Below are 27,786 nucleotides of genomic sequence, written 5' to 3'. Positions count from 1 at the left end.
AAAGTTTGTGGAGGGTACGGAGAAGGCAAATTTTTCACAATCATTAGGATTTAAGGGGATAGAAAAGAAGCAATCTTTGATGTCTACTACTATAAGTGTCAAATTGGAGGGTATAGAAGCGATCCAAGGCAGCCCTCGGAGGGGAGTTCCCACCTGGGTTATGCGGTCATTGATCTTTCTAAGGTCTTGTAGCACTCTCCATTTTCCAGAAGACTTTCAAATAACAAAAACAGGGCTATTCCATGGACTCATAGAGGGCCTAATATGTCCCAGGTGTAATTGTTCTGATATGATTTCTTTAAATATTGACAACTTGTTTCGAAGCAGTGGCCACTGTTCCACCCATATAGGTGGCCCTGGGAGCCATTGAATTGCAAGGACCAATGGAACAGTGGCCTCTAGGATTGGGGGTGAGGTCTAACCCAGGGGGCTGGAACACCAGTCCTAGAAGTACTGAAGAGTGGGTCACCCCTGTAGTTGCTTAGGGAGTCTGGTAACTTAAATTGCTGTTGATTTTCTTCCTCCTCTTGGAGATCCTCTTAGAATGCCTTATGATCTGTAGTAATATATACTTCAGCTTCTTCCAGTACATCTTGTCCCAACAGGTTAGCAGATAGACCAGTGGCCACAAGGGGGTGCACTTCCCCCTGGCTACCATCCACATCCTCCCATTTTAGGAAATCTTTAGTTTCTTCTGACCTGGTATTTCCCCCAACTCCCATCAGATGGGGCCCTGGGACTAGTTTCCACTGTGGAGGAACTTCTTTTCTCAAAACCATGCAGTCAGCCCGTGTCGACCAGACAGCAGAATTTCTTTCCTGCTATGAAAATATCCATCTTGGGCCTAACTCCTGGAATAATGAGGACAGTCCAATGGGCATGGGGGGGGGGGGTGCTTTGGGAGTAGACCTAGACCTATTTAGCTCCTGCAGCTGATGAGGTCAAGGTAGAGCCTGAGGAGATACTGCCTTTATGTGACGGCCTGGGGGGTGCCCTGTGTCTAGTTTCAAGGTTTCCCTTCAATATCAAACTTTTATTTACAGTCCTTTAGCCAATGGAAACCTTTGTGACAGCAGGGACATGAAGTCTTGGGTTTAGTGCCTCCTTTTCTTCCAGAGGGCAGAGGACGAGGCGGTGCTTGAGCAGCAGGGTGGCTACTGGGACATTCCCTCTTAAAGTGACCCGATTGACCACATCCAGAGCAAATTCCCCCTTTTTTCCCAGTGGCCAGAGTAAGGGCATTAGCAAAGGCCTCAGACAGTAAGGTTGTCTGGGTTTGTAAGGCAGCCGCCAAGGACTGAGATTGATGGGCTTGTGTCCCCACATCCTTGTGGCCACAATCCATCTACCCATTGACCTCTTTTTCATATCTGCACAAGCAAGTTTATGATCTGCGGTCATGCCCTCCCATACTAACATCTTTTCAACCTGCTCTATGAAGGTGGCCAGGTCTTCAGATGACCTTTGAGTGATCCCAGCTACAGGTGGTTCAGAGGGGCCTTCCTCCAGCTTTTTTCCAGACAGCCAGTCCTATGACCCTTACTTGCTCCTGGTAAGGAGCAGGAATGGCAGCCTGTTGCAGGCCAGTAGCATATTGGTCACTAGATCCAGAAAGCATCCCAAAAGTTACTGGTATAGGAGGATTAGCGGCCTGGTTTCTTTCCATCTGCGTATGACACTCGTCATTAAAAAAAGGTGCACCAGTTTATGTATAGAGGACCAGGGAGTACAGCTTTAGCCAAATTTTTCCAGTCTTGGGTAGTACATTGTTGATGAGCAAGACCCTGGAGAATAGTCTTGGCCCATGGAGAATTTGGCCCATCTTCAGAAACAGCCTTTTTTAATTCTTTTAGCTCATGGGCTTCCCAAGGATACCACAGCGCAGGCCAGTTGCCTCCTGGATTGACATTTTCCAGAAAAGCCATGCAGGGTGAGGGTGAGACTCCACCTGGTCCATAAAATGGCGGCTGTAAGCCATCTCAGTCAGAAGGACAAGATGGCAGCGGGCGATCCAAGGGAGGGGAATGCCTATAAGGGGGTGGCCACATGGGTGGCACAGGGCCGGACGTCCCCTCTGTAATTGGAGGCGCAGTGGGTTGAGGCAGCGCTGGGCCTTTAGGGGTTATCACCACACCTGAAGGCTCTATCTTAGTTTCAACTGCCTCTGGGGATTTATGAGCCTCCTGACATTCCTCATCAAAGGCCACCCAGCTCATCTGTTTCATATCAACCGGCTTAGGTGTGCAAGATTTTTTGTGCGGCTTTCCTTCAGTTGGGGATGGTGGATAGCAAGCCTTAAGGGCAGACAGGGTACGGTAGGTCCCCAATGGAGGAACAGCCCCAAGATTGATCTCCTGTTTTTGAACCAGCTGTTGCACCAGGTCCCATGTGGACCAGTCAAAAAGATTGGCAGCAGCGAGCCATGGTGCCACTTCAGTAAGGGCTTCCCAAACCTCAGCGGCTTGAGAATCAGAAATTTCTAAGTCTTGAGTCATTAGTATGTATCTCAGTGCCTTAGGCACTGGGTCATCAAACTTAGCATGAGATTGCCCCATCCTTTCAGGGATACCTTACCTCCAGCCTCGCTTAGCTGAGTCTGCCGGTACTTTCACTTCAGCCAGAGTCAGTCCTTCTCTCGGACCAGAGTCAGTCGTTCGTGTCCGTCGAGCCCCACGTTGGATGCCACTTTTTGGGGTCTTAAGCCTGAAACTGGCCCCTGACCAGCAGAGAACAATACAAGCACTCCCCGACAAGGCAAATAGGAAAGGTAAGGTCGACGGGTCAAGAACACAGCAAGCACCTGTGAGTTCTGTCGAAGCAGGAACTACTTTATTGAGGAAGTGTACAGGCTTACAAGGCTTACAAAAAGACATGCGCAGCAGGGGAGCCAATCAGCAAAAAGGTCATGCAGGTACGGGTGGACCACGCACAGGGGCATCTTAAGCAAAGTACAGGGATCATGCACTGTTCACGTGTCCAGAACTAAAGCGGACCTATCCCTGCCAGTGGTCCGATCTTACGTAGCTTAACTGCAGCAGCTGCAAACACGCCCTTCGAACATCTGCCAGGTGCCATATTGTCAGGAACTATTTTAGGCAATGCCCAATAAAAACTTGGAGGATATCTTGCCATTCTTTCTCTCCTAGCCTGTAGGATTTCTGATGGGAAGTCAGCTGTGAGTCTAATTGGAGGTCCTCTGCAAGTAATCTGGCATTTCTCTCATGTACATTTTAGAATGTTTCTTCATGTTTTACTGTGGAGAGTTTGACTACAGTGTATCATGGTGAAGATCTTTTCTGGATATTTCTATTAGGAGTTCTATGTGCTTCCTGTACTTGGACATCCTTTACTTTCTCCAAATTAGGAAAGTTCTCTATAATTATTTCACTAAAAGGCCTTCTAATTCATTCCCTCTTTCCACGCCCCCAGGAACTCCTAAAATCCGTATATTGGGTCATTTGACAGTATCCCATAAATCTCCAACACTGTTTTTTTTTAGTTTTCTAATTTCTTTTTTTTTTTTTTGTCTGACTGTAAAATTTTCAGAGATTTGTCTTCTAACTTGGATATTCTTTCTTCTGCCTCACTGAGTCTGTTGTTAATGTTCTATTATTCTCTTGAATTCTTCATTTCCAATATTTCCTTTTGATTTCTCTTTAAAAATCTCAATTTTATGGGAAAAATTTTCTTTTTTTTTTTTTTTTACTTATTTGACAGGTAGAGTTATAGACAGTGAGAGAGACAGAGACAGAGAGAAAGGTCTTCCTTCCATTGGTTCACTCCCAAAATGGCTGCCACAACCAGTGCTGTGCCAATCTGAAGCCAGGAGCCAGGTCCTTCCTCCCAGTCTCCCATGTGGGTGCAAGGGCCCAAGTACTTGAGCCATCCTCCACTGCCCTCCCGGGCAACAGCAGAGAGCTGGACTAGAAGAGGAGTAACTGGGACCAAAACCCAGCGCCCATATTGGATGCCAGCACCACAGGCAGAGGATTAACCAAGTGAGCCACAGCGCAGACCCCTCTTATTAGTTCGAAAAATTTTCTTTCATGTCATGTATGGGTTTCTTTTTTTTTTTTTTTTAAGATTTATTTATTGGGCCCTAACTCCTCCCTGAGATTGCACTCTCTCTACTTTTTTTTCTTTTTTTAACTATCTTCCCCTGGACTAGAGTAGTAAGCTCTGTCCCTATTCTGCCATCTTGGAATCCTCCAAATTTTCTTCCATCATGACCCATCTAAACATCTTATTCAATGCATTAGTAATATATACAAGACTTTATATGTTTACTTTTATATATACACTACCTGTAAGTTCCTAATAAATGAAAATTCTCTTTTTAAATTCCTCCTTGAACCAAATATAACGATGTGTTGCTGAACATGTATTTGTCACATTTATCATGTTCTCATCTACTCAGTTATTCACCACACTGGTTTCTAGATTCCAGCACTGCCTCTCTGAGCCATTCCCTCAGCTCCTCAGCACATGCATTCTAGCAGTCTTTTATCCTAGCACACCTCTTCTTAGCAGGAATAAAAGCTCACTCCTCACACATGTTCCATCCAGCCTACATGATATAACATTGTACTATGTACACTATAGACATTAATATATATTTATGAAAAAATAAATTTTGGTGAGTCATAAATTAGACTACAAAATAAGAAAAATCTGAAATGAGTGGTTCTTGATATTGCATAGACACACTTAATCATTTTTATCCTAATTAATAATTATTAGGTCAATGAAAAAAAGCCCATAAAAATGTTGTATTTTTTAAAGCATATATAAGTCTATTATTTTAGGAGCACTTTGTACACTTAAAATGAGACTGTAAATTGGTACAGTTATGAAAGGTGGGACGATATATGTATCCATGTGAAAACAATGCAGAGCTCAAATGAAGTGAAAGCAACAGTCTCCAAGATAATAGAAAGTAAGTATTAGAGTTGGCCTTTGTCCTAGGTCCTACTGAAACCTGGTGACTGAATAAACTTATTGAGATCTATGCAGGTTGTAGTGGACCTAATTTAAGGCTAAGAACTGCCTGAGATGGGGAATCTAATAGGGCACAACTCTCAGCCCAAGCCACCAGCAAAAAAAGCTGTGGGAACAGCCTGGTGTGATTCTGGCTTAGAGCCCAGTCGGGGACAGTGTACCTGCCAACCTGGAGGTAAAATAAGGGGTATGTTTCTGTCTCCCTGACCACCTGGCACTAGCATCCTGCAACTAGCCAAGAGAGGAGCTGTTTGGAACCCCCAAACTTGGAGCTAGTTGAAAGTATATGAGAGAGCAAAAGATTGAAAATAGCCAATATACCCTTCAACAGAAAAACAAAGTAGGAAAACTTGTCATCCTAGATATCAAGACTTATTACCACACTGTAGAAATGAAGAATTTGGTGTTGGCACAAATACCAATTAATGAATGGAACAAAGTAGAGTGATGCTGGACCCTGCTGAATGGACATGACTCATCGGGGCCAAATATGAACAATTCAATAGAGAGTGTTAGGACTGTTGATTTGTCATGTGGAAAAATGTAATTGGATGTTTACCCTGTATCAAACACACACACACAAAAAAATCCCAGATATACTAAGACTTAAAGGTAAAAGGTTAAAGTTATTGTTTTAGGAGATAACATAATATTTTTTACCTTGGAATTGGAATTTTTTCCATAAATAAGCCACCAAAAACTGCAAGCCATAAAAGAAAACATTAACATTTCAACTATACAAAAATTATCCATTTCTGTTCATCAAGTTAGATGGCAATGGTAATAAATGAACAGTGGACAATTGCTATATACATACATATATGCATGAATCCCAAAAATGCTATCTGGAATAAAAAGATTATATACTCATACAATATCATATTATATGCATATGAGTATTAAAAACAGGCAAAACTAAAACTATCTAGAAAATCAAAGAAATGATTATTTCAAGACAGTGGTCAGCTCTCTGGATGAGAGAGCAGGAGGTTACCAGAGCAGGCACAGGTGGCCTTCAAGGTCCTGGTAATAGTGTTTCTTTGTGTGGTGTGTTGAAAGACATTTGTTTATAAACAATCTTAGAACTGTAGAAATATGTATTACACATAGTGTGTTTCCCAATAAGTGGCTTTTAAAATAAAAGGATATGAAACACTATGTGAAGCATTTCTGTGTTAGAACTTCCTTGTCATCGTCCTCACCTTTCCTTTATATGGCATATAATGTGTGACATACAGCTTGATCCACCTGGAGGTGACTATATGAGCTGTCTTTAATCCCTAGAGTCTGAGAATTATTGCAGCCTGATGAAAACACAAAACTAAAGATATTTCCGTTTACTCCCTTCCTAATCTTGACTTGCTTGTATTAGAAATTACATGTTGGTTATACTTTTCAACAACCTCAGCTATGCTGTTAATATCATCTATGTCTGCAGTTTTCCAATAAGCAAAGAGCATTGTAATGAATTAATAGAAGACAAATGTGACCCAGGGATCAAGTGTATTCACAAAGTAAATTTGTTTCCTACTCTCTCTTTTTTGAACCTGCTAGAGAGACTCAACCTTTTACTGGTTCTGGGTTAAAATGTGGGGAAGCCAGCTGAATTTTCTTCTTCTACCTGGTGAATAGGCACTTTAGTTGTCAAATACAGTCAATTCATTAATTAAAAGAGTATACCTCAATGAACCATCGACACTCCACTCTTCCAAGATTGCTGAGTCCCAGCCATTGTCTTGCAAGGGTTGGGAAACTTTTTTTGCCAAGAGCCATTGGATATCTATTACATCATTCACAGGTCATACAAAGTTATCAACTTAAAAATTAGCCTGTATAGACTTATTGCATTTCAAGCCCCACCTGTGGTTGCCTTGGTAGGACCAGACCAAGTGACTTTGCAGGCCAGACGTTCTCTACCCCCACCGCAGCGTAAATGGCAAGTCTGGGAAGGAAGTGCAGTCTGCTGCTGTCCTTCTCCAATGTGTTCTGACCCAACACCCTACTCCTCATCGTTGAATGTGCTTCCTTGACTGGCAGCATTTTCAGATGGTTTAGTGCTTTTTGGGGCTTGGTGAGAATGCAAAGCTTATCTTTTCTCTTATGAGCCTTTTAGTGCAGGATTGCCAGATTCAGAGAGGCAAGAAAGGAAGGGAAAAAAGAAGGAAGGAAGAGGGGGGAAGGTAGGAGGGAAAGAAGAGGGAGGGAGGGAAGAAGGAGGGGAGAGGGAGAGAGAAAAGGAAGGAGGGGAGAGAGGAAGAGAGACAAGAGGGAAAATACAGTCTCCAGATAAATTTGAACTTGTGATCAACAATATTTAGTATACTAAATGTTAATTCTAATACTGTATGGGACATACTTATACTACATTGTTTATTTGACATTTAAATCTAAGCTCCCTGAGTTTTATCTGGCAACCCTATCTTTTGGGGGTACACCAAAGACTCCCCTGCTGGGCCCCTCCCAACACCACTCTCTCAAACCAGACAAGATCTGTCTTCTGGTTAAACTCACCCCATTACCCCTTAGCCCAGACATAAACTGGCTCTCTCGTCCTTAAATGTGAGGTCTCTTCAGCCTAATTAATAAGTCTCCTCTTAAACATCATCCATTTTACATCCTCAGGCTGATGTTCTGTTAACTATGACTATCATATCCCTTGCCTGAAATTCACCCACATTTGACTCTCTGCTGGTGGGTTTGGCATTCTTGCTTCAGCTCCAGAAACTAGGCCTGTGTGTTCACCAATGTCAGGGAAAACGTATTTTACATGGTTCTGCAGAATCCATTTTCTCTAGGCTTGACTTTGGAGGGCAGAAACTCCATGTAAATTCTTCTCCCTTGGCCATTTGTGACAACAGGGAGAGAGACTATAATACAGCTTTGTCCAAAGAAGTAGTTCTCTTCAAATTCTCTCAATTTTCACGTTGAAACACTCTAAATCCTTGATGTGCAGCCTGGTAATCACATAATCAATTATTTACTGTCTTCTTTGACAATTTAGATCTTAGTAGTTGGAATCACAACTTACTTTGATATCTTCGGACCTCAGTTAAAACTGCCAAATTAACACCAGGGTGATACATACTTGTATATCTATCTCTGCTCAGGCACTCAAATCCTGCTTCTTTCTCTCCATCTATAGCTGCAAGTGTCCCACTGGGTGGAAAGGAACTTTCTGCACACAGGCAGTTTCCACCTGTGATCCTGAACATGACCCTCCACACCACTGTAGCAAAGGAGCAACGTGTGTTTCCTTGCCTCATGGATACACCTGTTACTGTCCTCTAGGAACCACTGGAATATACTGTGAACAAGGTAAGGCAAAACTTAATTCATTTTTATATCCATGAATTTAGAGTTTCTTCTGTAGAAAGTAAAGCAGAAATATATTTAAGAGTCCACTCTCCTCTCTCCTTAGAGTATTTAGTTTTTTAAGAAAGCTTTTATTTAATGAAAAACAAATTTCCTAGGTGCAGCTTTAGGAATATAGTGGTTCTTCCCCCCATAACCGCCCTACCACTCCCACTCCCATTCTACCTCCTATTCGCTCTCCCTTCCATTCTTCATTAAGATTCATTTTTAATTAACTTTATATACAGAAGACCAACTCTATACTAAGTAAAGATTTCAACAACTTGTATACACACACACACACACAGTATAAAGTACTATTGGAAAACAAGTTTTACAGTTAATTCTCATAGTACAACTCATTAAAGATAGAGGTCCTACATGGGGAGTAAGTGCCCAGTGCCTCCTGTTGTTGATTTAACAATTAACACTCTTATATATGATGTCAGTCATCACCCAAGGCTCTTGACATGAGCTGCTAAGGCTATGGAAGCCTTTTGAGTCCACAAACTCCATCAGTATTTAGACAGGGCCATAAGCAAAGTGGAAGTTCTCTCCTCCCTTCAGAGAAAAGTGCATCCTTCTTTGATGGCCACTTCTTTGCACTGGGGTCTCACAAAGATCCTTCATATAGAACATTTTTTGCCACGGTGTCTTGGCTTTCCATGCCTGAAATGCTCTCATAGGTTTTCAGCCAGTTCCTAATGCCTTAACAGCTGATTCTGAGGTCAGAGTGCTGTTTAGGGCATTTGATATTCTAAGAGTCTTCTGTGTGGACTGCTTCCCTGTTAGAACATTCTCTCATTTTTAATTCTATCTATTGTTATTACCAGACACTTGGTCTTATTTATATGATCCCTTTGATACTTAGTCCTATATATATGATCAATTTCTCACTTAATATGGTCACTTCAACATGTAAGATGGCATTAGTACCACTCAGCTTAACGGGATTTGGAGTCCCATTCCAAGTTTTTAGCTCTACCTTTAGGGATAGGTCCATGGGAACATGTGTATAACTGAAAAACTCCTCCATCTCTTATTTTTTTACTGGGATCAATTTTCAATTGACTTTATACACCTATGATTAATTCTATATTAAGTAAAGAGTCCAATCAATGGTATTAAGTAGAAAAAAAACAAATAAAATAACAAACTGTTCCTGGATAGTCAAGACAAGGGCTGTTCAAGTAATTGCTTCTCATGGTATCAATTTCACTTCTACAGGTTTCCTTTTAGGTGCTCAATTAGTTGTCACAAATCAGAGAGAACATATGGTATTTGTCCTTTTGGGACTGGCTTATTTCACTCAGCATGTTATTTTCCAAATTCCTCCATTTTGTTACAAACTGCCAGATTTATTTTTCTTTTTTTATTGCTGTGTGGTATTCCGTAGAGTACATATCCCATAATTTCTTTATCCAGTCTTCCATTGATGGGCATCTAGGTTGATTCCATGTCTTAGCTATTGTGAATTGAGCTGCAATAAACATGTAGGTGCAGATAACACTTTTATTTGCTGATGTCATTTCCCTTGGGTAAATTCCCAGGAGTAGAATGGCTGGGTCATATGAGAGGTCTATATTCAGATTTCTGAGGTATCTCCAAACTGTCTTCCACAGTGGTTTTACCAGTTTGCATTCCCACCAACAGTGGATTAAGGTACCTTTTTCTCCATATCCTTGCCAGCATTTGTTTGTTGATTTCTGATTTTGTTGATTTTTACCTGGGGTGAGATGAAACTTCATTGTGGTTTTGAATTGTAATTCCCTGACAGCTAGTGATCCTGAACATTGTTTCATGTGTCTGTTGGCCATTTGGATTCCCTCTTTTGAAAAATGTCTGTTTAGGTCCTTGGCCCATCTCTTAACTGGGTTATTGGTTTTGTTGTTGTGGAGTATCTTGATCTCTGTAGATTCTGGTTATTAATCCTTTATCAGCTGCATAGTTTGCAAATAATTTCTCCCATTCTGCTGGTTGCCTCTTCACTTTCCTTACTGTTTATTTTGCAGTACAGAAGCTTCTCAATTTGATGTAATCCCATTTGTTACTTTTGGCTTTGACTGCCTGCACCTCTGGGGTCTTTTCCAAGATCTCTTTGCCTGTGCCAATGTCATGCAGGTTTTCCCCAATGTTTTCTAATAATTTGGTGGTGTCAGGTCATATATTTAGATCTTTAATCTATGTAGAGTGGATTTTTGTGTAAAGTGTAAGGTAAGGGTCTTGCTTCATACTTCTGCGTGTGGAAATCCAGTTTCCCCAGCACCACTTGTTGAATAGACTGTTCTTGCTCCAGGGATTGGTTTTAGCTCCTTGGTCAAATATAAGTTGGTTGTAGATGCTTGAATTGATTTCTGGTGTTTCTTTTTTTTTAATAAATGTGAATTTACAAAGTGCAACTTTTGTATTATTGTGGCTTCCCCCCCCAACCTCCCTCCCTCCTGCTGCCCTCTCCTCCCCTACTCCCTCTCCCATTCCACCCTTCATTGAGTTTCATTTTCAATTATCTTTATATACAGAAGATCAACTTAGTATATACTAAGCAAAGATTTCAGCAGACTGCACTCACACAACCACAGAAGGTATAGGGTATTGTTCGACTAGTATTGTTATCTTTAACTCTCATAGTAAAACACATTAAGGACAGAGATCCCACATGGGGAGCATGTGCCCAGTGACTCCTGTTGTTGATTTAACAATTGGCACTCTTATTTATGACATCAGCAATCACCCGAAGCTCTTGCCATGAGCTGACTAGGCTATGGAAGCCCCTTGAGTTCACCAACTCTGAACTTGTTTAGTCAAGGCCATATCACAGTGGAGGTTCCTTCCTCCCTTCAGAGAAAGGCGCCTCCCTCCTTGATGGCCCATTCCTTCCGCTGAGGTCTTGTCCACCAGGATCTTTCATTTAGATTGCTTTTTGCCATCATGTCTTGGCTTTCCACGCCTGTGAGACTCTCATGGGCCTTTTATCAAGATCCGAATGCCCCAAGGGTTGATTCTGAGGCAGGAGTGCTGTTTTGGGCATTTGCCATTCTATGAGTCTGCTGTGTGTCCTGCTTCCCCCGCAGGATCATTCTCTCCCTTTTAATTCTATCCTTCATTATTTTCTTACACTGGTCTTATTTGTGAAATCTCTTTGACACTTACCCTATCTTTTTGATCGGTTATGTACTTATACTTATCACTTTACCAAGTGCGCTGGCATTGGTACCTGCCTCCTTGGTAAGACTGAATTGAAATCCCCTGACACATTTCTAGCTCTACCGCTGGAGGTAAGTCCAAGTGAGCATGTGCCAACCTATATATCTCCTCCCTCTCTTATTCCCATTCTTATATTTAACAGAGATCACTTTTCTGTTAATTTTAAATGCCTAAGAATGATTGTGTATTGATTACAGAGTTCAACAAGTGGTATTAAGTAGAACAAACAGAGCAACAACAACAACAAAAAATACTAAAAGGAATAAAATAGTAAGTTGTTCCTCAACAGTCTAGACAAGGGCTGATCATGTCATTGTCTCTCATAGTGTCCATTTCACTTCAATGGGTTTCCTTTTAGATGCTCATTTAGTTGTCATCGATCAGGGAGAACATATGATATTTGTCTCTTTGGGACTGGCTTATTTCACTCAGCATGTTATTTTCCAAATTCCTCCATTTTGTTGCAAATGACTGGATTTCATTGTTTTTTACTGCTGTATAGTGTTTCATAGAGTACATATCCCATAATTCCTTTATCCAGTCATCTGTTGATGGACATTTAGGTTGATGCCATGTCTTAGCTATTGTGAATTGAGCTGCAACAAATATTGAGGTGCAAATGGCTCCTTTTTTCCCCCTTTAATTCCATTTGGGTAAATTCCAAGGAGTGGGATGGCTGGGTCCTGTGGTAGGGCTATATTCAGGTTTCTGAGGACTCTCCAAACTGTCTTCCATAGTGGCTTTACCGATTTCTGGTGTTTCTTTTCTGTTCCATTGGTCTATCCACCTATTTTTGTACCAGTACCAGGCTGTTTTGATTATAACTGTTTTGTACTATGTCTTGAAATCTGGTATTGCGATACCTGTGGCTTTGTTTTTGTTGTTTAAGATTGCTTTAGCTATTCGAGCTCTCCTGTGCCTCCATATGAATTTCAGCATCATTTTTTCTAGATCTCAGAAGAATATCTTTGGTATTTTGATTGGTATCGCATTGAATCTGTAAATTGCTTTCAGGAGAATGAAAGTTTGATGATATTGATTCTGCCAATCCATGAACATGAAAGAGTTTTCCATTTTTTGTATCTTCTTCTATTTCTTTATATTTCATACGTGATAATAATCAATAGAACAAAAATGGAACTTTTAGTATTGATTCACCATATTAACTCTGTAAACTCCCTGCTTAGACATTCTAGGGGCTTTGTGATAAATGCAGACACATTGTGCTTAGATTCATAACTCAGTTCCAGAACAAGACTCCATCATTGAGCTTCTCCCTCCCATCCAACTCAAAACTCTTGGGAATATCCCAAAGAACACACATCAGCTCCAGTAGTAAAGAGAAATTTGAGGGGAAAAGAGGGAACATTAAGGAATAAATTATGATGGTACCCCTGGCCTCATCACCCTGCCAGGTATTCCCCACCCAGGTTGTAGCCAATGCTAAGAGAACTTCTAGATCTCAGCTATCTTCCCTTTAATCCCCAGCTGGCACTCCCAAAGCAGTAGTGAAGAATCCAAGAAATTCCTAGTTAAGGGAAACTAGAGAGTAAGTCACTCCTGGCTTCCTGAGACTGGATGTGATGTGGCTGATTTATGGAGTTAACTTGACTGAATCAGGGAATACTTAGAAATATGGAAAGGTATTGTCTTGGGTGTCTGTGAGGATGTTTCCAAATGAGATTAGCATGTGAGTCTGAGTGGACTAGACGAGAAATCACAGCCCTGATGTGGAAGAGCCTCATCAACTGGCTGGGTCTCTGGAAAGACTAAACACAGGTGACCTGGTCTCTTTCTCTGAGAAGTGGCACATGCTCAACTCCGGCACTGGATGTCAGCTGCTGGTCTTTGGATGCCGGGACTTAAACCAGCAGCCCCCTTACTAGCACTCAGGTCTTTGGTTTCAAACTGAGAATTAAACCCTCAGTTTCCCTGGATCTGAGGTCCTCCGCCAAGACAAAGATTTAGTTCCTTCTTCTCCCTTTTAGGGATAGAGACTGAGATAGAAAGAGTATAGGAACTAACCCCAACTGTGTTATACACACCTTCCCTCCATTTCAGGAATTTATTGTAATATCATATTAATAAGCATGGTAAGAATGAATCTAATCCCTCTTGGATCACTTTATAAAGTATATTAATGCAAACATTTTAATTCCTATATTCTTAGAGATTCTAATGTGTTTAATACTCTTACACAAGTCAAAATTGTTAACATATGGGAGACATTTGAGAGTCAGAATACTAGTGATCTAGTGAAAGACATTTTCAATAATGTCTTAAAATGTAACTACGAAATAATGAGATAGGTGTGCAGTTTATAGAAATCAGTCTCGGCCGGCGCCGTGGCTTAACAGGCTAATCCTCCACCTTGCGGCGCCGGCACACTGGGTTCTAGTCCTGGTTGGGGCGCCGGATTCTATCCCGGTTGCCCCTCTTCCAGGCCAGCTCTCTGCTGTGGCCCAGGAGTGCAGTGGAGGATGGCCCAAGTGCTTGGGCCCTGCACCCACATGGGAGACCAGGAGAAGCACCTGGCTCCTGCCTTCGGATCAGCACGATGCGCCGGCCACAGCAGCCATTGGAGGGTGAACTAACGGCAAAAAGGAAGACCTTTCTCTCTGTCTCTCTGTCTCTCTCTCTCACTAGCCACTCTGCCTGTCAAAAAAAAAAAAAGAAAGAAAAAAGAAAAAGAAAAAAGAAATCAGTCTCTTTCACAATGACATTAGGGACTGATCTTGATCTTCAAGAAATGATTTTTTTAAAAAAATATTTATATTTGTTTGAAAGAGAGAGAGGGGTCTTTAGTCCACTGGCTCACCCCTCAAATGGCTGCAATGGCTAAAACTGAGACAGGCCAAAGCCAGGAGCCAGGAGCCTCATGTAGGTCTCCCACCTGAGTGCAGAGGCCCAAGCAGCTGGGCCATCTTATCCTGCTTTCCCAAGCACATAAGCAGGGAGCTAAATGGGAAGTGTTGCAGCTAGAACTGGAACTGGTGCTCACGTGGGATGCCAGCACTACAGACAGCAGCTTAACTCACTACACCACAGTGCTGGCCCCAAAATGGTTGTTCTTAATTTCCAGAATATGCCACATTTTTTCCTGGAGTAGGGATCTTGCCCATATTCTTTCTTTTCCTAAAATGCTCTCATATATTCCCCCCCACAATCAGCTTACAGCTAGTCATCCTTCAGAGCTCTACCAGAACTTGATACTTTAGGAAAGCTTTTTGTGATTCTCTCATGGAACTGAGGACAGTGATCATAGCTGTTTTTGTTCACTTTTGTAGCCTAGACAGCTCATAGCAAGAGTCTCGGGTGGTTGCGGACGTCATAAATAAGAGTGCCAATTGTTAAATCAACAATGGGAATCACTGGGTACATGCTCCCCACATAGGATCTCTGTCCTTAATATGGTTTACTATGAAACTTAAAAACACTACTAGTGGAACAATACCCTATACCTTGTGCGGTTGTGTGAGTGCAGCCTGCTGAAATCCTTGCTTAGTATATACTAAGTTGATCTTTAGTATATGAAGGCAATTGAAAATGAAACTTGATAAAGGGCGGGATGGGAGAGGGAGAGGGGAGGGCCACGGGAGGGAGGGAGGTTGGTGGGGGGGGAAGCCACAACAATACAAAAGTTGCAGTTTGTAAATTCACATTTATGAAATAATAAAAGATGAAAAAGAAAATCATTATCATCAATCAAACATTGTAGATCAAAATTATCTGTTAAACATTTCTGATAAAATCAGAATGTGATAGATGTCAGAAATTAGCTCCTATGGGGCCGGGAATGTGGAGTAAAATGTTAAGCCTTTGCCTGCAATGCCAGCATCCCATATGGGCACCAGTTCAAGTCTCAGAAGAAGCTCCAGGATCCTGGCTTCGGTGTAGCCTAATCCTAGCCATTGTGACCATTTGGGAAGAGAACTAGAGGATAGAAGATCTCTCTCTCTCTCTCTCTCTCCCCTTCTCTCTGAAGAAAAAGAAAATAGCTCCTAGTGAAAAGCTAAACACTCTAAACTTTACTAAGATGAGCGCTCTTTTAGTTTCAAAGAAATAGCTACTAGAACTAAAGAAATAATAGGACAAGTAGCCAAAGAATTACTGAATGTAACAATAAGGCAAGCCAGATTTTTGAAATTTAATGGCAGGGGCTGGCACTGTGGTGTAGCAGGTAAAGCTGCCATCTGCAGTGCCAGCCTCCCATATGGGCACCAGTTCGAAACCTGGCTACTCCACATCTGACTCAGCTCTCTGCTATGACCTGGGAAAGCAATAGTCCTTAGGACAGCCCAAGTCCTTAGGCCCCTGCACCACGAGGGAGACCTGAAAGAAGCTCCTGGCTTCAGATAAGCATGGCTCAGGCCGTTGTGGCCAATTAGGGAGTGAACCAGTGGAAATGGAAGACCTCTGGCTCTCTCTCTGCCTCTCCTTCTCTCTCTCTCTCTAACTCTAACTTTCAAATAAATAAATGTTTAAAAAAATTTAATGGCAAAAAATGATGATAGTTTAGGGGATAAACCCAGAAAGTGTGTGTGTGTGTGTGTGTATGTGTTCAAATACATGATATTTGTATTATACATAAATAAATTATATAGAAGTATGACAAATGATAGATGATAGATATTTAGATATAGAAACAGTAAGAGCAATGAGGTTATTCCATAGATAAAGAATATGAAATATTTGATAAAGGTGCCAGGAAATTTATGACAATATCAAAGAATTCTGAGCACAAAGTTAACCAAAGATATACTCTGCTATTCCATAAATTAAATATTTGGCCAAAACATACTGCAATCTAAAGTAGTCATTAAAATATTATAGCTGAATAATGCTTCAGAAACATTTTTGTGTAGCCAATATATTTGGTTACTTATATACTCAAATCTTGTTTATTTGCTTATTTATCCTCCTGTGTTATAGCTGTCTTTACTGATACATGATTTAGAACCATATCTGTAATTTTTCCTGACTCATAACATCTCCTTCCAATTTATTTTCCCACATATTATTGGTAACTTGCTTTTCTTGGGCTAGCTTTAATAATAATACTAAATTTTAGCTATTGCACATTGCTGACATATAGCCATTAGATTCCTAATGTGTGTTTTTAGCTTTTAGTCTAGCAGCAAATAATGAAAATATATCCATTTTTTCATCCATAAAGTAATATTCCTTTTACTTATTTGTCAGCTCTACAATAAAGAAATCTAAACAAACTGACATTTTGAAAGCAATAGGCAAATTTCCAAATTTGGACATCTTTCTGATGCCAAAAATACTTTATGATCCAACAGATCCTGATTTCTTTGGAAGTTAATTAGGTAATGGAGAAGTTCAACTCCTCAAGCCTTCTCGACACATGGCATGGTTTCTGGCCAAGTCATTGGTTTTCCTGATAGTAGCATGTCTACAGGACAATCGATGGCAATTTCATGGATCATTACTGTGCTTGCGTATTTCTAGATGCTCATTTTCAGGTGGGAATGTTCAGAAACTCATTCTATGTGGAAATATAGCAGGTAATGCTCCTGCTTCTTAAGAGAAAGAAAATGGGCATTATTAGTTTTTAGTTTCCCATTTTTTAATCCTATTGTAACTTATAGAGATGTTGCTACATATGTACCAGGTTATCTACCCCTATTTTTTATAATGCTCAAAATAAATAAGTAAATAAATGGAAATCAGATGCTTTTCATAGAAACACACTTTTTATTTCTTTAGGCTTCCTTTTGTGCTCTTCAATATAACCTGCCAAGTTATAAGTGAAGCTCAGAGGAAAAGTGAGCCATATATATAACAATTGTGAACTAAAGGGATCTCCACAGTGTCTAGTATATAACTAGCCCTCTCCTAAACAGCAGCCCTTTGCTGCAGAGGATATAAAAATGTTAGATGACATTTTAGATAAATGCAGGCCATCTTGATCATTTTTTAAAAGACATGGAAAAAGACTTTAATCTTCTTATTTTAAAAGATATTATTACTTTACTAGATAAAAATGTAAAGATTTTTTAAAATTTGATCAGTGATGAATATAATGGACATAATTTTTCTAAATATTTACTTTTTTTAATTTTTGAAATACAGAGAGACAGTTGAGATAGTCTATCCACTGATTCACTCCCCCAAATGCCTGCAACAGCTGCAGCTGGACCATGCTGATACCAGAAGCTGGAAACGCAATCCAAATCTTCCACATGTGTGGCAGGGACCTTAGTACTTCAGCCATAATTTTCACCTCCCAAGGTGTGCATTAACAGGAAACTGAAATTGGAAGTACAGCTGGGACTCAAAGGCAGGCACTCTTGTATAGGACAGTGGTGTTCCAAGTCTTAATTGCTGCACCAAATGCTTCCCCCAACATAAATTTTCAAAATGACCAAATAAAATTTTTTAAAAAATTATTCTCAATAAAGTCCCAGCAGTTTATTAAATTTTAAAAATGTTTCTGGAGCAACACTCAGGCAACATGAAGAAATCTAAAGTACTTTAAGAGTCTCCTTCCTTTCAAAGAGCTAACAATTTAGATGGTGACCAGGTGTGAGCCTATGAAAAGTAAATAAAAGCATATCATCTATATAATAGTTCAGGGAAAAGAGTAAGAAATACTCTCAGGATACTGAATACTCCCTCAGGGTACTGAATGCTTAGTTAGATAAACGATAAAGTAAACACAGTATTCTGGCTAGTGGTACCTGAATAGGTATTAGGAAATAATGGAATTAAATTAAGTTTTCAAGGATCAACAAGATTTGAGTAGGTGCCTATAGAATGAGAAAATAGCCTTCCAAAGGGTGAGGTGGACCACTTCAGAAAAGCATGGGCAAAATGGAAGGGTGGACTTGCATATGTGGACTTGCATATTTTGCATCCAAAAGGGAAATATACACCAAGGAAGGTCTGAATTACTAAAATAGAAGAGAAAATGTGACGAACAGTGGATTTAAAGGTCCTCAGGACTTGCCTACTGAGTGGGAGGGTGTGTCTTTCACATAGAAAACATCCAATTAGTGCTTATAAACTGAAGGATTGTTACTCAAGATTTAAATACTGAATGATACTTTACTTAATCAATGGAGTTTGACCTTCTAAAAATAAGCCTCTTAGATGCCTAAAACAGCCATGAATCTTCCTATACAATTTTCCTGACTCAATTTATGTCACAAATAGCATAAAAAGGGTTCTCAGTTTTTAAAAAAAAAAAAAAAAAAAAAAAGTGTTTTTTAAGCAGCCTAGATAGCAGACGAGAAATAAAACATAGGATAAAGGATTGTAAATCAGGTCCCTTGGGTTTTGTCCCCACCTGATACCTGAATGCCAACCTGATTGTCAAGTTTTTGGGTTTTTTTTTTCCTTTTGAAATTGTACTTAGGCCGGCGCCATGGCTTAACAGGCTAATCCTCCGCCTTGCGGCGCCAGCACACCGGGTTCTAGTCCCGGTTGGGGCGCCGGATTCTGTCCCGGTTGCCCCTCTTCCAGGCCAGCTCTCTGCTATGGCCCGGGAAGGCAGTGGAGGATGGCCCAAGTGCTTGGGCCCTGCACCCCATGGGAGACCAGGAGAAGCACCTGGCTCCTGGCTTCGGATCAGCAAGATGCGCCGGCCGCAGCGGCCATTGGAGGGTGAACCAACGGCAAAAAGGAAAACCTTTCTCTCTGTCTCTCTCTCTCACTATCCACTCTGCCTGTCAAAAAAAAAAAAAAAAATTGTACTTAAAAACCCCAGTGCTACAAGGTTCTTTGGGTTCTTTCCTCTCTTAGAAGCCCTCCTCCATGCTGCTCCGCCTGGAGGTCTTTGACTCATTTAATAAGTACTTATATATTTAAAAGAAAGAAAGAGAAAAAGAAAGGAAGGAAGGGATGGAGGGAGGGAAAGAAAATATGGTCTTCTATAAGGAAAAAAAAGAAAGGGGAAGTAAGGGAATTTAAAAAAGAAGAAAGGGGAAGGGAAGGACAAGCAAGACAAATTAAGAAAAAAAAAAGGCGAGTCTGAAACATGTCGTGCAACTGAATGGAAAAGTATCTTTGAGTTTCCAGGAAACCTAAGTAAAACATAAATGCAACAGATTGCTACTCAAATATCATCTAATAAAATAAAGCATATCAGTCATCACACCAAATAGAACTATATCCTGGCACTTATCTCAAACAAAAATGTTTTCAACAACCTTCAGTTTTAAATAAAATAAAATTTGGAGTATGCATTTTGTACAGCAGTTAGGGCACCACTTGGAATTCCTGTGTCCCGCTTTGGAGTGCCTTGTTCTAGTCTCAGTTCCACTTCCAATCAGCTTCCTGCTAATGCACACAGAGGGAAGGAAGATGATGGCTCAAATATTGGATCTCTGTTACCCATATGGGAGAACTAGATTGAGTTTCCAGCTCCTAACTTCAACCTGGCCCAGCCCTGGATGTTGCAGGCATTTGGGTAGTAAACCAGCAGATAGAAGATCCCTGTGTTCCTATCTGTAGCTCCATCTTTGTCTGCCTTTCAAATAAAAACAAAATAAAATAAAAATGAAATTAAATAACATATTATCTCTGAAGACAGTTTTCTAGAAAATGAACAGACATTTTATATATAGCTGTTTCGTAATTTGACAAGTAATAAAGGCTAAGGGTATAATATTTTTTTTTTTTTGACAGGCAGAGTGGATAGTGAGAGAGAGAGAGACAGAGAGAAAGGTCTTCCTTTTTGCCGTTGGTTCACCCTCCAATGGCCGCCGCGGTTGGTGCGCTGCGGCTGGCGCACCGCGCTGATCCAATGGCAGGAGCCAGGTGCTTCTCCTGGTTTCCCATGGGGTGCAGGGCCCAAGCACTTGAGCCATCCTCCACTGCACTCCCGGGCCATAGCAGAGAGCTGGCCTGGAAGAGGGGCAACCGGGACAGAATCCGGCGCCCTGACCGGAACTAGAACCCGGTGTGCCGCCACTGCAAGGCGGAGGATTAGCCTATTGAGCCGCGGCGCCGGCCTTAAGGGTATAATATTAATCATAGCTCTGAAAATATTTCTATGACATAATCTAAATTAGTAAAGTAGCTTTCTAATGAGCTTACATGTTATTAAAGTATTAGTTGTCTAAAAAAATAATATTTTTGTTAGACTGTTACCCTTGGATATCAGTTGTGTCAGCCACGGGTTTGATAGTCAAACCACAGCAAAAAATTTACGTCTTAGTACAAGTTGGCATCTGTTCAATCCCCCCAAATTCTGCAACACAAAACACACAGTAGATTTTGATAGCAGGAATTACCAGATGTCTCTGTCATAAAACAATCATGTGATTTTGTAGGATACTTAATTCTTAAGCAATACTCTATTTTGATGGGTCTCCAAAGTTCATTTAGGACAAAATTGCCTCCTAACAACTAAAATGAATTAAACTGTTCAATGGAGTTGTTTTGCATTAACCATCTGAGTGCAGATAAAAATCTGCCCATTGGGACAGACTTTTATTTTTTCAGGAATTGATACTTAACCATTCCTTCTGTTAGCAATTAACCAACAGTTTTAATTGCTCATTCATGTAAATTCCAGTGGATTATGACAACAATCCATGTCCCAAGCAAAGAACAAAGGTGCTTAGTTTCCATTTTTTGCTGTAATAACAAGATGTATATCTAGTTAGTCTAAAATTGGTCAAACGTTTTAAGTTGAAATGGAGAGGTTAATGTCTTTAGATTTCATATACTTAAGGGTGGAAAAAATGGATTTTTTTCTATCTATTAGATTCTTTTAATATAGCTGCTTTAAAGGAGCACTTGTATGCCAAAAAGCTACAATTAAATGATAAAACACCCATAGAGCTTAAGGTAAATAATAGACTAATAAATGCTATAAAAATTCTTGTTACTCGTAATTTCTTTATTCTACTAACCAGGGGACCATAATCATGGTACAGAAGACCTAAGGCTAAGATAAAAATGTTTTTCATTGGCCGGCGCCGTGGATTAACAGGCTAATCCTCCGCCTTGCGGCACCGGCACACCGGGTTCTAGTCCCGGTTGGGGTGCCGGATTCTATCCAGGTTGCCCCTCTTCCAGGCCAGCTCTCTACTATGGCCCGGGAAGGCAGTGGAGGATGGCCCAAGTCCTTGGGCCCTGCACCCGCATGGGAGACCAGGAGAAGTGCCTGGCTCCTGGCTTTGGATCAGCGCGATGCGCCGGCCGCAGCAGCCATTGGAGGGTGAACCAACGGCAAAAAGGAAGACCTTTCTCTCTGTCTCTCTCTCTCACTATCCACTCTGCCTGTCAAAAAAAAAAAATGTTTTTCATTACACATGAGTATAAAATTGAGAGTACTGTAATTTTCTGAGAGCAAAGCTGATGTGCACCTGTGAGATTATATATTTAAATTGAGACTTATAATGTGGGGATAGATAAGTGTTTATTTACTAGACAGACCAAGCTTTGAGTCCATCTTAAGAAACAATAATCTAGGAATCAAAGTTATATATTTTAGAAATTTCGAGGTCCAAAACTGAGAGCAATGATTTGGTAGCAAGTGATCTTCACTAGGATATATCAATTCAATGTTATTAAATAGATGATTGGAATAAACAGAGTTACTGCATCCAAGGTAGGAAAGTGCTGAAATTTGAAAACCATGGGAAGAAGTTTATACAGCTTTAGATTTTTGAAGAAAATTTCTCTCTCTAAAAGCAGAGATGTAGATTAGAGATAATGGAGGAGGAAGTGTAGTTCCTCTTCCTCCCACAAAGACAAAAAGTTGAAACAGTATTTGAACCAATAATATATTTGTGAGAATTCTGGAGACCAATTGAGAACAGCACCCAAGCTATTGTAAAACAAAGAAAAGTTCCAGTGAAACGGGCAAGGAAATCTATGACATTTGAAAGATCCATGTGTACCCTTCTCCCTTTGAAGCATGCAGAGAAACTGAGGGGAATCGCCTACTCCAGGTCTCTCCTCTTTAGACAGAAAGAATGAGTGGACCATGGGTTTAATGTTCTCATTTGTCTAGGGACTGCCCAAGGGTCTAGTTACTATCTCACATAACTCACAAAACTTCTTGACACCACAAGTGGAAAGTTTCACACATGACCCCATGTGATGAGTAACAGTCAAATATGGTTTTTTTGCTTATTCTCTGCTCTGCAGTATTATTATAGAAAGTGTAGAAAAGGCCTGAAGATACCCCTTTGGATAACAGAGATTAAAAAAGAGGTAGTATTTTTATTTATTGATATCAACATAATCAAACTGTTGGAGAAAATGGACAGTGGTAAAGGTGCAAAAGTCTCTTACAATAAACTGGACTGTGGTGTAAGTGTGGAAGTTTACAATAGTATGGTGTTAGAATGATCATCATATATAATAGAGAAAAAAGAAATTCTGTGCCCAGAGTGATGAATTCAAATTCAGGAAAAAGAGAAAAACACTGCATAAAGCTAAAAATGAGCATCTTGGTCCTGTAATGGAAGAGTGGCTTCATCAGCTCTGCAGTGAACGTATTCCTTTGAATAGTATGTTCAGAAAATAAGTGAATAACTTCATGATTAACTGAACATTGAAGGAAACTTTGAGTATTCTGATTATAAAAATTTATGAAAAGGCACAGCATTCGATTTTTAGAAATTTGAGAAAGCATCTGCTGGTCTTGAAACAGGAGAGAAATTCATTGATAAGTCTGCCAGGATCATCACTGATGAAAACTGACTCTAGGACAACTCCATAAGGTTGATGAACATTGGTGTTTTGGCATTATTACTCTAGGAAGACACTGAGCATATCTCTTACAGGAATTAAGGATGCCAAGGACAGAATTACCATGCTCAGATGTGCTAATGCAACAGTAATGCTTAAGGATAAACTTGTTGTGATAGAGAAAGCTTGCTCCACACTCTTTTAAATGAGTGAATTTCATTCCATTTAATAATTACACTAACAAAAATGCATGGATCATCAACTGCTTTTGCTCATTATAGAGAAGCTGTATTGGGTGAGGACTACAAGATTTTGTTATTCCTTGACAATTCTGTTAATTCTCCAGCTGAAATTCTCACCAAAAATAATATTTATGTCATGTACTTTCCCCCAAATGTGACTTCATTAGTGTAGCCTTGTAACCATGGTATCCTTAGGTCCATGAAGAGAAAATATAAATATGCTTTCTTGAACAGTGTGCTACAGCAGTGAATAGAAGCGTGGATGTTGGAGGTTTTCAAAAGGAGTTTAGCAAGAAAGATGTCATGTATGCTGTTGCCAATGCTTGGAACACAGTGACTAAACACAGTTGTACATGCCTGGCACAATCTCTGGCCTGAGGCCATATTCAGTGATCATGATAAGCAAAGTGGTGACTTCAAAGGATCCCACATGTTAAGTGAGAAAATATTGAAGTCTCCTTACAGCTGGAAAACAAGCACCTTCAGAGTCTGTCATTAGGCTAGAGGTAGATATTGAAGAAATTTTTGTTTAAATGTATTTTTATTCATTTGAAAGGCAGAGAGGGAGAAAGATATTCCCCATCTGTTGGTTTATTCCCCACATGACCACAATAGACAGAGCTGTACCAAGCCAATACCAGAAACTCTATCTGGATCTCCCACATAGAGGTAGGAACCCAAGTACTTGAGCCATAATCTGATGCCTCCCACAGAGGGCAGTAGCAGGAAAGTGTTATTGAGAGTGAGCAGAGCCAGATTCAAACCCAGGCACTCCAATGTGGGATGTAGGTGTTTATTCTTAACTACTGAGCCAATGGGACCACTCCCTTTCTGTCTATAGTCTTCTTGTTCTCTCTCTGTTCTTCTCCATCTCTCAAATAACTTATTTTAAAATCAGAATTCTAAACACTTTCAGCCCCAAAAGTTTTGGATAAGGATTATTCATACAAACTGTACTATATATAATAGTAGCATGTATATAATCCTAATATTTTAAATGCAAGTAAAACTGTAAAAGATAAAAGTAAAATCTTGGGAGCAGGTATTTGGCTCAGTGGATAACATACCACTTGGAATGCCCACATCCAAGATTGGAGTGGCTGGGTTCTGATTCTAGCTTCCTGCTAATGTGTACCCTAGGAGGCGGTAGGTGATGACTTGGGCAATTGGGTCCCTGTCACCTACATAGGCACCCAGGATTGAGTTCTGGATTCCGAGCTTCAGCTAGCCCATCCCCAACTGCTGTGTACATTTGGGGAGTAAGCCAGCATTTGGAAGATCTCTCTTATCTGTCTTTCTTTCGCTCTGCTTCTCAAAAAATGAAAATACAAACATACATAAAATGCTTTTCTTAAAAAACCTAGAATCTTGGAGCTGTAATTCCTACCCCAAATCACACATAAAAACTCAATCAAAATAGATCAATAATCTACAAATAAGAGCTAAAATCATATAACTTTTAGAAGAGAAAAGAATAAATAAACGAGACTTCATCAAAATTAAAAATATTTGTGGGAGCAGATATAATGATGTTGTCAGTTAAGCCACCACTCAGGACATCAACATTCCTTATTGGAATGCCTTTTTTGAGCCCTGGCTACTCTGCTTCCAGTCCAGTTCCCTGCTAATGTGCCTGGAAGGGCAGTGTATAATGACCCAAGTACTTGGGTTGCTGACATCCACATGGGAGATCCAAATGGAGTTCCAGGTTTCTTGCTTTAGGCTGGCCCAGCCCCAGCTGTTGTGGACATTTGGAAAGTCAATGGAGGGATGGAAGATCAATCTCTCTCTTCCTCTCCCTCTCCCCTCCCTCCCTCCCTGTCACTCTTTCTGGATAAACAAATATTTTTTTTTAAATGTGCATATAGGACATTATCAAAAACACAAAAAGGACAAGCTAACAAATGGAAGAAAATATTTATCATTATATAACTGATAAGTTTAATTATAAAATATATAAATAATTGCTAAAACTCAGCAACAAAAAGGCAACTCACTTTATTAGACTTGTATTAAGATGGAGCCAAAAAGGATTTGCATTTCCTTCTTGAACCAGGTGCTTAGAAGGCAGTACTAATCCAGAATTACTCTATATTAATGTTTTCACTTTTGTCTTGCAGACCACCCTGGTAGTATGAAATGGGAATAAAAATCAGGATACGGAAAGAGATATTATGTAGTGTATTAATTATAAAGGGAAAATATTTTCTCCTTCTCCCAGAACCAATGTTTGCATTGAGCAGGTGTCCCTAAGTGTGTATGTATGTTTAAAATGGGATAGAAGACATTAGGGTTGATATATTTCAAAATCACCCTTTCATTCAGGGGCCCATTTCTTCAGGGTCCCAATTTTTCTTTGGTGGAAGTTCTTTTATAATACATCAAGACTTCAGTAGTTTACAGATTTCTCTAAAATCCCCACACCCTTGAACAGTTGAAGACTGAAACTTACGGTTAGCAGATTTTGCAAATACTTCAAGGTAAATCCTGGCTTTATCTCCCCCTTATCTTTTTAGTTTCTATTTCCCTATTTCACCTTTTCTTGACATCTGAATATATTTTCTTTGTTTCCAAATCAAAAGGATTTTTTCATTTTTATTTTAATTTTGATTGATTTTTAACACATTCAATATGAGCTGTAGATACAAGTCTAAAAACATCATGAAAATCCTTCCCTCCCACCTTCCTTCCTTCTACCTTTCTGATTTTTTTAGTCTATAACACATTTTAAATTTACATGACAGCAAAAAGTCTTAATACTTCACAGAATAAGATGTTTAACAAGTAAAAAGCAAAACACCCTAGTTTAGTGGCAATATAGATAACAGTTATAAACTATAATTGAATGGAAAAAAATGACCACTTCACCCACATATAGGTTTTTTCTTTTTTTTTTTTTTTTTTTTGCCAAGTAGTCTTTTACAATCTCTTTCAGTGAAATAGAACCAATTACAATGTAACATCTAAATACTTCCTGTGTAGTTACAAGATCTAATTAAGTTCATTTAGTAAACCACTTCCTCTCAACAGTTTATACAAAAGAATAATTTTATGCAGATTACAACCCAAATAATTATACATTACAAATTTTTGTACTCTGTTAGTTACCACAGATCAGGAAAAATATGGTATTTGTCTTTTGGGGACTGGGTTATTTTAGTAAGTATAATGTTTTCCAGTTTTATCCATTTTGTTTCAAAAGACAGGATTTCATTCTTTTTTATGGCTGAGCAGTATTCCATAGTGTACATACAACACATTTTATGTATCCAGTCTCAGTTGATGGACATCTAGGTTGATTTGTTAGCACATAGCCATTTGTAGTAATTCCTAATGATTCTTTTTACCTCTGTGGTAGCCAATGTTACATATCCTTTTTCGTCTCTGATTTTATTAATTTGGGTCTCTACTTCTTCTTTTCATTATTTGGCCCAATTGGGTACCAATTTTTTTTTCAAAAAAATCTCTTCATTTCACTGATATTTTGTATTTTTTATTCAATTTTGCTTGTTACCAAGTTTTAGTAATTTCTTTCCTCCTACTAATTTTGGGTTTGGTTGTTTTTCTAGGTTCTTGAGATGCACTGATAGCTTATTTATTTGATACCTTGCCAGTTTCTTGATGTAGGCACTAATTGCTATGAACTTTTGTCTTAAAACTGCTTTTGCTGTATCCTATAAGTTTGATGTGTTGCATTGCCTTCTTTATTCATTTCCAGAAATTGTTTTGATATTCCTTTTGATTTCTTCTACAGCAAACTATTCATTCAGGAGTGTGATACTTAGTCTTCCTGTTTTTGCATATGTTCTAGAGATTCTTGAGTTACTAATTTCTCACTTCATTCTATTATGGTCAGAAAAGATACATGGTATTATTTCAATTTATTTGAATTTTCTGAGACTTGCTTAATGACATAGCGTGTGGTCTATCCTGGAGAAAGTTCCATGCACTGATGAAAAGAATGTGTATTCAACTGTGCAATGAAATGTTCTGCAGATATCAGTTAAGTGCATTTGCTCCATAGTGTAGATTAGCTCTTCATTTCTTTGTTGATTTTCTGTTTAGTTGATCTGACCATTGATGAAAGTGGGGCATTGAAGTCCCCCATTACTATTATATTGGAGTTTATGTCTCCCTTTAGATCTATTAACATTTATTTTAAATAGCCAGGTGCCCTGGAATTGTGTGCATATACATTTATTGCATTCACATATTCCTGTTGAAATGATGTCTTAATCATCACATAATGCATTTATTTGTCTCTTTTAATGGTTTTTCTGTTAAAATATATTTTTCTGATGTTAGCATGGCTACA

General features: G+C 39.6%; 1 protein-coding gene across 1 annotated transcript in view; it reads left to right on the top strand.

The window, feature by feature from the left end:
* Positions 1-27,786, top strand: part of EYS (eyes shut homolog) — a 1,789,541-nt gene that overhangs the window by 1,708,669 nt on the left and 53,086 nt on the right. Inside the window, 1 exon segment of the mRNA XM_062187220.1 lies at positions 8,141-8,313. Within this exon segment, the coding sequence (XP_062043204.1) occupies positions 8,141-8,313 (173 nt within the window).

This window comes from Lepus europaeus, chromosome 3 (assembly GCF_033115175.1).
Source record: "Lepus europaeus isolate LE1 chromosome 3, mLepTim1.pri, whole genome shotgun sequence".
Taxonomy (NCBI): domain Eukaryota; kingdom Metazoa; phylum Chordata; class Mammalia; order Lagomorpha; family Leporidae; genus Lepus; species Lepus europaeus.
The sequence above is the reverse complement of the archived record's forward strand: the minus strand, read 5'-3'. Positions and strand labels throughout refer to the sequence as shown.